The 13035-nt window shown below is 27.8% G+C and overlaps 1 protein-coding gene and 1 long non-coding RNA gene across 2 annotated transcripts in view; one reads left to right on the forward strand and one right to left on the reverse strand.

Moving 5' to 3' along the window:
• Positions 1-13035, forward strand: part of nan (transient receptor potential cation channel subfamily V member nanchung) — a 107977-nt gene that overhangs the window by 84668 nt on the left and 10274 nt on the right. Inside the window, exons 13-14 of the mRNA XM_087155666.1 lie at positions 2419-2573; positions 4475-4591. Coding sequence (XP_087011792.1) covers positions 2419-2573; positions 4475-4591 — 272 coding nt within the window. The remainder of the gene's footprint in view (positions 1-2418; positions 2574-4474; positions 4592-13035) is intronic.
• Positions 1-13035, reverse strand: part of LOC122269162 (uncharacterized) — a 55646-nt gene that overhangs the window by 25253 nt on the left and 17358 nt on the right. The gene's annotated exons all lie outside the window — the stretch shown is intronic.

Here is a 13035-nt window from a genome sequence, read left to right on the forward strand (position 1 = left end):
AGAATAGGACAAGATTTACCGTGTTTCTGGCTCTATGAGAACACCAAAACACACTGTAATTTTTAACGAAGCACTTTGGTAATGACTTTTAAATTAAATTGAATTTTGATTTTTTGATGAAATTAACAATAAAATATGGTTAGATAATATGTGAAAAATTTAGTAAATGTTATAAAATTTTGTAATTTTATCATGATACTTTAGAACATGGTATAAAAACCATTTATTAGGTCAAATTTGCTTTTCAGCTTTGCAATTTCACTAAATGTGTGGTAATAAGATTTATAATTTTGAAAACTGAAATTTCTGATAAACCGTTACCATACGAACGCCAAAAATTACCAAATGAATGATTTAAATACCGTACATTTTGTTTTAACTAAATAAACTAGGCTTTCTTAACAGAAATGTAATCCCCCTACAAATACAATAATTTTATCCGAATCAAATTTTTTTCAAATTTCATTATCTTAAGTTTGGACATTAACTAGGAGACTTAAAGTTAGTTTATACGATTATCATTTAGTTTTTACAACTATAATTTTTGTTGAATTGTTGTTAACATTTCATTGACTTTAGTTTGAAAATTTCAATTCAGGAAAGCAATAATTTTTTTAGACCATCATAATTTAGTTTAGACTATTATGGGGCTTGCTACTTGACTATTATTATCATTGTGGCTATTATTATATTATTATGGGCTATTATTATATCATTATTATTACTATTTTTGAGCTTGGAGTCATAACATTTTATAGTTTTATTTAAGTATGTTTCTTAGAAAAGGCATTTAAAGTAAAGAAATAGTAATAAAATAAAAGGAAAGTTTAATAACTACTTTTAACAGGATTCTATTCTATATTGTCGTTATTTTGTCTCTTGACTGAACCTGAGAACTTATGAAATCAATAAAAAAATTTACGATCTATAATGTTTAATATTCTTAAATGAATAAGATAAAGTAAACAAGCTCCTCAGACTGTTCAAAACTTTTGATGGTAACAAAGTTTAGAATCTATGTTTCAAATTAAATTATAAGTAACTTTAAAGACCCATAACTGTAATCGAGAAAGAATGTCATTTGTAGGATTTTTTTTTCTTTATAAGTACACCTATAATTTCTGGAAGCGCAAAAAATTTGTTTAGTGTTAATTGATTTCTAAAAATAATACTTTTTAGCAAATAAAGAATACTTTTAAAAAAAGTTTTACTACCTAATTATATACATTTTGGTCAATAAGTAATAATGGTCATGGGTTTCACCCATGTAAATGGACTGAAGAAACTAAACATAATAAATACAAACCATAAGCCTATTGAAACTGCCACCCGGGAATTTTTTTTTAGGTTTATTAATATTATTTATGGTACAATTACACATTTTCAAACAAAAAATTAAATAGAAATTGTTTTTATAATTAGAAGAAATTAGAATAAAATTTTTCGTTACAGAGCTTGGAATAATGTAGTGAAAAACTACTTTTTTCCAATCGGGAAATTTTTTATAAAGCTGTTTCTAAGCATTATTTCCAGATAGTTTTGATATAAGTTTCCTGAATTTGCAATTGACCTGTACGACATGCCGGAACAGTTTATTGTCAATGCACGAACCATTGTGCTTTTTTACAAAATTTTGAAAATATGATTTATGGATTACATTGTCTTAAGTTCTTCATACACGAAGAAAATAATTCTGGTAAAACCGTATTATATGGTAATAAAATTTCTGGTACAAAAAACGCCCATAGTTCTGGTTGTAAAAATCAAAATATGCGGTATTTAAGCCATTCGTCAGGAAATTTTTCCTTTCATGAGGTAACGATTTTTTTAAAAACTCTGGTTTTCAAAATGATAGTTCTTATTACCCCACATTAAGTAGAAATTACAAAACTGATAAGTTAATGTAACCAAAAAATTTATTTTATGCCTATGCTTTAATGGTATCATGATAAAATTACCAAATTTTAAGTCAGTTACCAAGCGTTATCTCATATTATCAAATCATATTTTATTGTTAACTTTACCAAAACGCTTCGGTGAAACTTAGAGAGCTTTTTGGTTTTTCCCTAGAACCAGAAACATGGTAAATTTTACTATATTCTGGTAGTTTTGACCATAATTTCGTACTGTCTTTCGTGGTATAGGTTCTCTCTAACTCCAAATATTTTGCACTGCTTGCGTTAGTATTTAATATCCCCAATAGTAGAAACCTCTGAATTGATTTGCTAAACTATGAAGAAATTCTAAAAATTTGATATTAGTGCTTTTTTTGTGAGTGTGCAAGGCAAAATTAAATCTACGGTGACCTATAACTTTTACCAGCAATACTTAATTTTTACTAAATTATTTAATTCCTGCTTGGTAAATGCGGGAAACATATTCATAAATACTAATTATTCATATGCCTTTTCTTTGCAGCGTATTATGTGATTTTCCTATCTTACAAAGCTGACAAGCCTAGTTTCTTTGATGATCCTATACAAAGTATTTTGGCGATGTTTATTATGTCCCTATCAGAATTTGGCGACACATATGAACAGTTTAATTACACTGCGCATCCAAATATTGCAAAGGTAAATTAAATATTAAACTACATCATGAACTATAAATTATAGCATTCTACTGTGCATTGCCACAATCTTCAAACGCAGACGGATATAAATTTAATTAGTCCTAGAAATAATCTTCGAAATTTCTAACTATAATATCTAATAACTCAAACACTCTGACAATAATAACGTTAATGAATATTTTATTTAGAACAATGGGAAATAAGCTTTGATTTAAAACCAAGTAACTAATTAAATATAATTTAGTTACATAATATCCAAATTCACCGTCTAGACACTATAACGTTTATAAATTAACTTACCTAGTCAATTAATCTTGTGTAACGTACATTTGCTAGACATAATCTCTTTTAAATTATAATAGCGAAGTACTAAAATGAAATTATACGCAAGGGTTCTGATTCAGATTTAGATATGATTTATTATTTCAGGAAATAAGTTCCAGTACAATCTATTAAGTTCGTTAATATATAAATACGCATATTTATCTGTACGTTTTAGTTAGATGATTTTAGAAACATTTTAAAGAAATATACGATTTTTTTTAATACCTGCGATTCTTTGTTTGAATTTTTCATTTTTCAAAATTATATTTTTCGTTTAATTTGAAATTTCGAGTTCTCAGATCCAAGCTCTCACTGTAAGAAAAAAAAATATCGTTAAATTTACGAAAGAAATTTAAATTACGTAATTATAATCGTTACATTTACGGACGGCTGGTGTGCCAGTACAAAGCAATTTATTTCACAGAAAAATACTGTTATTTAAAAACTATCGCCTGTTTTTTAAACTGATAAATACTGTTTTATAACAAACAAGTTCCATTTTTTAGCATACAAGCTCTACTATTTTAACAAACAAATATATGAAATACACATGTCGGCAAGGGACGATCCAAGAGTAGCACTCGTAAGACCAGACAACACAAGGGTTCGAACCAGGGTCACCTCATTAGGATGCGAGCGCTCGGTCCTCTGAACTACCGCAGCTCTAGTTTCGCAGTATGAAGAAAAATATTAAACTGTTTTTACCTAAAAAAGCTACGCGTATTGAAATAATATGTAAGTGTTAAGACATTTAAAACTGTAGTGGCCAACCCGTATAAAATTGTCTGGCAACTTGACTTACTAAAAAATTATATCTAAAGAAATATAATAATCAGGTAGAGTATTGATTTAATAATAAAATCGAATCTCAGTTTTATTCATACGATGTTCAAAACCATAAAATAATTGTTGAAAAAGAACAAGTATAGAAAATAATCGTAAAATGATTGAAAAAAGGTTTTGAGTTATCGTACGTTAAGTGAAACTGCATAGTAAAAGCTAGAATTTGAACAGACAGTTTTGATCCGATTATGATTAGGATAAAAAAAAATGGAGAAAAACCGTTTTGTCAACAAAACAGTTTTAAATCGTCAAATATACAGAGAAAGTCTATGAAAAAAATTATATTTTTATGGAAAATGGGGGAACATACCCCATTTTCCATAGTGTTTACAGCATCAGGCTGCTGACACTAAGTTCCAAAGTTCGATCCCAGTCTGTAACAAAGAACATCTCTCACACTTCCTCTGCATTGATGACCACGGACAATGAACATGCGCCACACTCACTGCTCGAAAGATGGCAGCACTATAAATATTCACCTCATTCTGTGTTCACTTAGATTTGTTCAATAAATTGCTTCAATCTCAAACAATATTTGCTAGAAAGTCACACAATTCAGACTACCAATATTAAAAAAAAATTGAAATTCCGAGCAGAATTTTTTTAGAAATTTTATAGTTTATTAACCAATAAGTTATGAACAAATTAAACTGAAAATTAATAATGTTATCTTAACATTAATAATCTCTCTATGCTTACCCTATTTTCAATTATCAATAAATCATGTATTTTTAGGTCATTTTCATCATGTATATGGCAATAGTAGCTTTACTATTAATCAACATGCTCATAGCTATGATGGGTAAAACGTACCAAGATATCGCAGAAAGGAAGAATGAATGGATGAGACAGGTACTATTCATTCAAAATAAACATCATTCATAATAATTAAATAAATAAATTAAATTAATAAATGACGTTAGCTTAAAAAATTACTTTGAATTATTTTTATTAAATGATAAATGAATATGAATTTTGGAACATTTTAAAAATGATCATTACAAAGTTCAAAATATTGAAATGAATTAAAGCGAGTATTTAAGTGTCATTAATAAGTATTTAAATTTTATAATATGAAATTTTCGAGAGTAGTCTTTAAAAAAATGGAAGAAAAATTTTAGATTGTAAGCTTAAACTTTTTCTCATTCATTTTTGATGTAAATTGAAATATATGTTGAAATTTGATCACTTGTGAACAAATTCTTGATTTTTAAAATGAAGAATTCACCTCCGTTTTGAAATTCTTATTGTAATGATTCGAAAAATAATTGCATTAATATTATTGCATATATGTACTTAATTAATAAAGAACATTTGAAACATCATGAGCATAAAAAGAAGTAAAAGCAGGCAGCAGCAAAAGTAAAAGAAAAATATTTTCATAATTTTATCTAACTACATTTTCAAATTCTTGATTATTAAAACAAAGAATTCCCCCCTTTTTTAAAAAAAATATTCGCTTACTGCTACACAAAACAACGATTCTTTTAAAAATTATATTATTATCGTATATTTGTGCTCATTATTGAAAACCATGTGAAACATTATGAGTATTACAAGAAGTAAAAGCAACAGCAGCAAAACTCAAGAAACAATTTTCATAATTTTATCTAACTACATTTCCATATTCTTGATTTTTAAAACAAAGAATTAACCTCTTTTTTTTAAATTCTTCACTTATTGTAATGATTTGAAAAATAATTACATTAATATTATTGCATATTTGTACTCATTAAATGAAAAACATATGAAACATTATGAGCATAAAAAGAAGTAAAAGCAGCAGCAGCAAAAATAAAAGAAAAATATTTTCATAATTTTATCTAACTACATTTTCAAATTCTTGATTATTAAAACAAAGAATTCCTCCCTTTCTTTTAAGAAAAATTGTCACTTATTATAACACATAATAACGATTTTAAAAAAATTACGTTATTCTTGAATATTTGTACTCATTAAATGAAGAACTCATAAAACATTATGAGCATTACAAGAAGTAAAAGCAACAGCAGCAAAACCCAAAAAACAATTTTCATAATTGTATCTAACTACATTTCCAAATTCTTGATAATTAAAACAAAGAATTCACCTCTTTTTTACAATTCTTTTCTTATTGTAATGGCTTGAAAAATAATTACATTAATATTACTGCATATTTGTACTCATTAAAGGAAAAAAATATGAAACATTATGAGCATTACAAAAAATAAAAACAACAGGTAAAATTTATAATATATTAGAAGAAAATGATAGCGCACAATGCCATAATAAATTACAGGTTTGTGTAAAATATACAAGCTGGAAAAAGAACCTTCTAAAATATTTATGTTTTAAGGGGAGTATGACACAAAAGTCATATTGATTATTTTTTCAACATAAGTATAAGCTTGTGCATCCAGAGATAAAAAAGATCGATGATCAAAGTTATTTTGAGCAGTCATAATTGCTTTTATAATCAGTTGGAAAACAAATGAGCTTTCTTGATGTACAAAAAGTTCGAGATTCTGAAACTACTCCCAAAACTTAATAAAATGGATCGCAAAGAAAGCTTCTAAAATGACCAAAAAACAACTCATAATAATCAAGCATAAACTTGGAAATAATTGTGTTTAAAAAGTTCGGCAATAACTTTAAATCGAGAGGGATATTATTTGGATTTTCAAATCATTATATTTTGTTGACACATATTGAGTTAAAATACTCTAAACAAAAAAAATTAATATACTGAATAACTTTTAATCTATTAATCGGATTTCAGAATTTTTCAAATATTTGAAGCAGTTGCGAATTATTTTTTTCAGCGGTAGTGAACTAAAACAGAATTTTTTTTAACAAACAGATGTTGTTGTTTTTTAATATCATTAGAACTTAGGAGAATTAGCATTCGTCGTGACTCATGGGAAGGAGCGAAGTGATCCTGGTTCGAATTCCAGCGGTTGCTGGTTGATACGAATTCTGCTCCTGGTTCGCATCAACCACAGTGCTGACGTAAAATATCCTCAGAAGTAGATGGATTATGGATGAGATCACCTTGCCGTCGGGCTAACAGTGGTGAACGCAAAGGCGGATTAAAAATTAAAAAATCCTCCACAAAGAATAATTTGCACCAATGCTCGATCCTGGAGTTCCCTTGTTTTATGGATTGGGTTCAAAATTACAAGGCTACGCTGTTGAACTTTGGTAGTCGTAAACTCAAAAATCGGGTCGGCTGTTCAACGCTGATTATAAAATAAAATATGACCTTATATATAAATATATAATCTATTTAAATTACTTATTTTTAGTGATAAACATTTTTTTTTAAATTCTAATTATTAAAATATAAATATATTATCTTCGTTACCTCTAGGATTTAATCCTTAATTTGTGCGGACTATACAGGGTGTTCCAAAATTATCTTTACAACTTACCTTACAAATTATCTTACAGACTGGAAGTGCTTGGGGCCACCAATGGTGCGCACGTTGAAGTGTACTAAACAAAACTTTATTAGTTGCAGTAATACATGCAAAAGACAGAATATAAATATCTTGTTTATTTTCGAAGTTATGAATTTTTGAAGTTGTAAAGAGAATTTTGGAACACCCTGTATTTTAAGTTACGAAATCAGACACAAAAACATACTTTTTTTTAATAAACACGTCTTTATTTCGATGAATTTACCCTGATTCCTGACCCTGAAAATAGGGGAAAGGGAATCGCAATCCGAAAAGTATGGTCCCAATAGTTTAAACAGAAGAGCAGAAAACTTTGGTCAGCTTTTTGACTGTTGAAAATTTGGTCAACAAAGTTAATTTCTCCTTTTGCGCATTTCGGTATATTTAAAAAAAATTTTTAGTTCGATGAAACGTTTTTGCACACAGTTATAAATTTTTTTTGTCCAAAGATATTTTTACGTAAAAAAATATTTTTATTAATTAATTATTATTTTTTATTATTTTATTTAATGATAGTTGAAAAAATATTTTATTTGTAAGGTGAAAAAAAATTTATGTCTTCTTAAAGTATGACATTTTAAATGACACAAAATTCGAACGTAAATCGGCTAGATAATGCCGAATTATCAAATTTTAACTGATCGTCTACATATAAATTTTATTTCTCGTTTTAATTTTGATTTTTTCATTTTGCACACTGAATAATTATTTGTAAATCAAAAGTCATTCAGTGTGTTCAATTTTTTATTTTGTGCACTGTGTAACCCGATATGTATTTTTAATTTAAACTAACTAAGTCTTTTGTTTAAAAACAGAAAAAAAAACAATTTTTTAAATATTATTTAGAATTTTGTTTAGTGCTCACCTTTCTTAAGAGTAAATTAGATTTTAAATTTTGAGTACATTATTTTGCATTGAAAAATAGCATTTTGTTCTTAGTCCATTTTTTACACGAATATTGTGCAATGGCTAGGTTTTTTTTACATGAATTTTGTGATACAAAACTTTATTTTGTGCGAACAGTTTTCCAGAGTAACGTCTGTGTTAAATATGTGGGTTCACTGTTTTACATTGAAAAAGCACATTTTGCTTTATGTCTAGTTTTTTAACATATTGACCTAGGATATTGTGCTATCTAGTTTTTTAACATACTGACAGCATATTATGCTCTATTTAGTTATTTAATCTATCGACATAGCATATTGTGCTATATCTGTTTTTTCAAATGCACAAATCACCTACGTTCATTTTTGTAATATGCCTTCTAATGTTTTATTTTATTTTATTCTATATCCGTCGTTGAACAGCCTACCCGATTTTTAGGTTTACGATTACCAATGTTCCATTCCGTAGCCTTGTAATTTTGAGCCAATCCAGAAGACAAGGAAACTCCTGGATCACTACCCCCAAGGGGTATTGATTTGTTACGGGGACAAGGAGGACTTTGTGACTCAACAGATTTAACGTCACCATTTACTTCACGGTCTTCGGCTGGTGGGAATCGAACCCTAGAACTCTCGGACTTGGGTCCAGTGCCCTACCAACCAGACTATCCCGACCTTTCCTTCTAATGTTTATGTATTTATTTTTTTCCAAACAGACACTTTGAGTTCTGTCAATTTTCTTTAAACGCACATTTTGAGCTGTGTCCAAAATCAAAATTTCACCGCCAAGCAGCTTGTGAAGATTGAAATAGCTCATAAAGTGTCAAACCACAGACAAATCAGTTACGACTTGCGCTTAATATTCTCCAGATTTACAATTCACAAACAAGACAATAAATCTAGTTACTATTTTTCTCTACAAAGCAAAATTTTAGTATGTATTCACGCTTATTTTATTTATTTCTATTTTAGGGAAAAAAATTTCATACAGAAGTAATCAATGTCCTAGCTCTCATGCCCGATACAAATGTCTGGTTTCTGAAAGATAAAAAAAAATCAAAAAGCACTACTAGCTTAAAAACAATTGCTCACTGTCTGGTAGTGTAATGACATAAGCACAGGTCGTGCATTTTCACGCACAACTGAACCTATTCAAATATGATATATGAGTGACAAAAACAACTTTCAACTACCTAGTTTTGGTTAAACTCTTCCTTATGAAGTTACTTATCTTCTTTTATCTTCGCATTTTACTGCGTCGCATTTAGAAGTTACTTTCGTTTTTTCCAAGATGGCTGATAAACATGAGAAAGAACACGTGTAAGGTCATTGTGCGGTATGGCGGGAAAAAAAGAGTTGTCAATATTTTTGACGTAATTTTATCTCATGACAATGCATTCACCTGGATGATGTCAAAACAAGTTCAATTGTACGTCATATCATATTACTTAATTATTTTCAAATAACAGAGATGAAATAAAATGAAAAATAGATTAAAAGCTTAGTTATTTTTTTTTTCATTTCTCTCCAGCGTTAAGGAAATAATCCATAGGATGGATGTGAAGCTTTATAACCTTGAACCAAATAGAAGACAAGGGTGCCGTGTTTAGCAAATAAAGTAATATCTTTAAGTTTTGTTACTTCCGGTTTTTCTTTTTACTACACTGAAAAAAAGTATATTCCAAACTACCAGATTATGGTAAAATTTGTCGTGCATAGGAACACCAAAAAACTCAGTAAATTTTACCGACGAGCTATGGCAATGATTTTGGTAGAATTAATATTTAAATATGGTTTTATAATATGGGATAAAATTTGGTAAATGAGGTAAAATTTGATAATTTTATCATGATTTTATCAAAGCAAGCTTTATTGAACATCATATGACACTACTTAATTATTTTCAAATAACGAAGATAAAATAAAATTGAAAATAGACTAACGATTAGTTTTTTCTATTTTGTCTCCGGCGTTTAAGAAGTAATCCATATGTTGGATGTGAAGCATTTAATGAGCTATTTATTCCATAACCTTAAACCAGATAGAAAAGATAAGGGAACTGTTCTGCCGTGTTTATCAAATAAAGCAATATCGTTAAGTTTTGCTATTTCTGGTGTTCCTGTTTGTTACACTGAAAAAAAGTATGGTCCAAACTACCAAATTATGGTAAAATTTGTCGCAATTTCTGGCTCTATGGAAACACCAAAAAGCTCAGTAATTTTTACCGACGAACTATGGCAATGATTTTGGTAGAATTAATATTTAAATATGGTTTTATAATATGGGATAAAATTTGGAAAATGAGGTAAAATTTGATAATTTTATCATGATTTTATCAAAGCAAACTTTATTGAACATCATATGACACTACTTAATTATTTTCAATTAACAAGGATAAAATAAAATTGAAAATAGACTAACGATTAGTTTTTTCTGTTTTCTGTTTGCTATTTCCGGTGTTCCTGTTTGTTACACTGAAAAAAATTACCAGAATTAAAAAATTCCAAACAACCAGATTATGGTAAAGTTGGTAATACTTCTGACTTTATGGAAACACCAAAAAGCTCAGTAATTTTTACCGACGAACTATGGCAAAAATTTTGGTAAAATTAATAATAAAATATGGTTTTATAATAAGGGATAAAATTTGGTAAATAAGATAAAATTTTGGTAATTTTATCTTGATTCCTTAGAGCAGTGTTTCCCAAAGTGTGGTACGCGTACCCCCAGGGGTACGGGAACAGTTTAGCGAGGGTACGCGTCCTTATGCGAAATATCTTGCAATAAACGAAAATTTCAAACAAACTTATTTAAAAACAAAGCTAGCCATGAAAATTTACGATTACGTATTTTTCTATTTGCTATTTTTTGCGGAGTTTGCAGTTAATAATTAGTGGTGTCAACAGCCAGTTGTGATTTTTAACTTTTGTGCAATTTTTTTTATAGTAAAAAATACACTCATTTTCTTATTAGTGGTACACAGCATTACGAAAAATTTAGAAAGGGTACACAAAAGTCATAAGTTTGGGAAACACTGCCTTAGAGCATAACGTAAAAATCATTTATTCGGTTAAATTTACATTTCAATTTTGTGGTAAATGTTTGGTAAAAAGAACTATAATTACTGAAACCAGAGCTTTTGGTAAACGTTATTATGTGAACAGAACAATTAATTATTTTTAATACCAAAATTTAAATACCGTATAGTTTGATTTTGTAAACCAGAATTATGTTTTTATTACTTGATATGTCATTACTCAAATTTCTCTGAGTTGTTTCATATTTAAATGACAGCAAAGAGTTTACACGCACACTATTTGAAGAATGAAACATAAATAGATTTATTGTAAATCCTATTTCCCACTGACAAAACAAAAAAGTACTTTTCTTATTTAACAGGAATTTTATTTGATTAGCTGCTAGTATATAGTAGTTAGAATCAACAATTCTGATCTCTTTGACTGTTTAGAAAATAAGTTAGTTTATTATTCATTCTATCACAACCAAATACAATTTTATTTGATTTTCTTTGCAGTATGCTTTGTTACTTATTTATTTTTTCAATTAAATAAATAACAGATGCCTTTTCTTTTTACTAAGTCAAGTGGGTGTTATAAGATATAGAAAATAAAGCTCCCGGATTTGCTTCGAAATTCTATGTTAATTAATTTTCTGTTGGTAGGGAGGATTACCTCAAATGATTATTTTTCTATCGAATCCTGTGTTTTCTCCTAATTAATGATTGTTAATTAGCATGTCTTTTTATCTGCGACATTTAAATGAAAAGTAGCTGTGTCAAAATTCCTGGAAATTTTTCATTTGGAAATTTCACTTCATTGTTTATTCAAATAAAAAGTTAAGACTAAATAGTGCAAAAAACGCATTTTGTTTACGTGAATAACAAATTTATTTTAAATGGAGTTTAGTTAATGAATATTCTGACAATTAATTAAATGTATTTTGTTGCATGCGTTGAAATTTTAATATAATAAATTTTAACAATTACCCACAGCGAACGGCAAAAACATGTTTCAACATTTTTGCAAAAACAATGCCTAACTATTTAGTTATATATCGTTTGTTATTATTATTATTATTATTTCTACTACTATTTTTATTATTATAATTATAATTATTTTTATTAACATTATTTCTATTATTATTATTAATGTTATTATTATTATTGCTATTACTATTTTTATTATTATTATTATAATTATTATTATTATTATTATTATTATTATTTCTACTACTATTTTTATTATTATAATTATTCTTATTATTAGTAGTAGTAGTAGTAGTATTTCTACTACTATTTTTATTATTATAATAATTATTATTATTATTTTTATTATTTCTACTACTATTTTTATTATTATAATTATAATTACCATTATTATTGGTATCATTTCTATTATTATTATTATTGTTATAAAAATAATAATCAAAATAATAACAAATAATCTTCCAATTATAATTATCATATTTATTATTATAATTATCACACTGGAAAAAAAAATTCCGTTGCATGAGATTTTTTTGACGGATTTTGGATATTTTCAAGCCATTGACCTCAAATGTGCAATCGGTTTTCTTCTCCAAACTGCAGTTTTTTTAATGACATTTTTTTACCATTTTTTGTCTAAATATAAGAGCTTAAGAACGTTATTTTTAATGGGGGATTGCATAAATGTTGCGACAAAATCCTACAGGAGTTAGGACACATCATGAGGATTAAAATAACATAGAAACCTATGCCCGGAAATATCGCAATATGTATCTAGTGAAGCATCCCTATTATAAACCGTTTCTTTGCATGCTTCGAAACAAGTCATAATAAAATTAAGCCCCTAGCAGCGTATGACGGCATCTCCGAGCAGGGATTTCTATGCAATTTTAATTCTGATTACGTGCCCCGACTTCTCTAAAAGTTGGTCGCAACATATATGCAGCTCCGTTTTATATATAACTCTTA

This window comes from Parasteatoda tepidariorum, chromosome 12 (genome assembly GCF_982258835.1).
Source record: "Parasteatoda tepidariorum strain Cologne lab strain chromosome 12, Ptep-v5.0, whole genome shotgun sequence".
Taxonomy (NCBI): domain Eukaryota; kingdom Metazoa; phylum Arthropoda; class Arachnida; order Araneae; family Theridiidae; genus Parasteatoda; species Parasteatoda tepidariorum.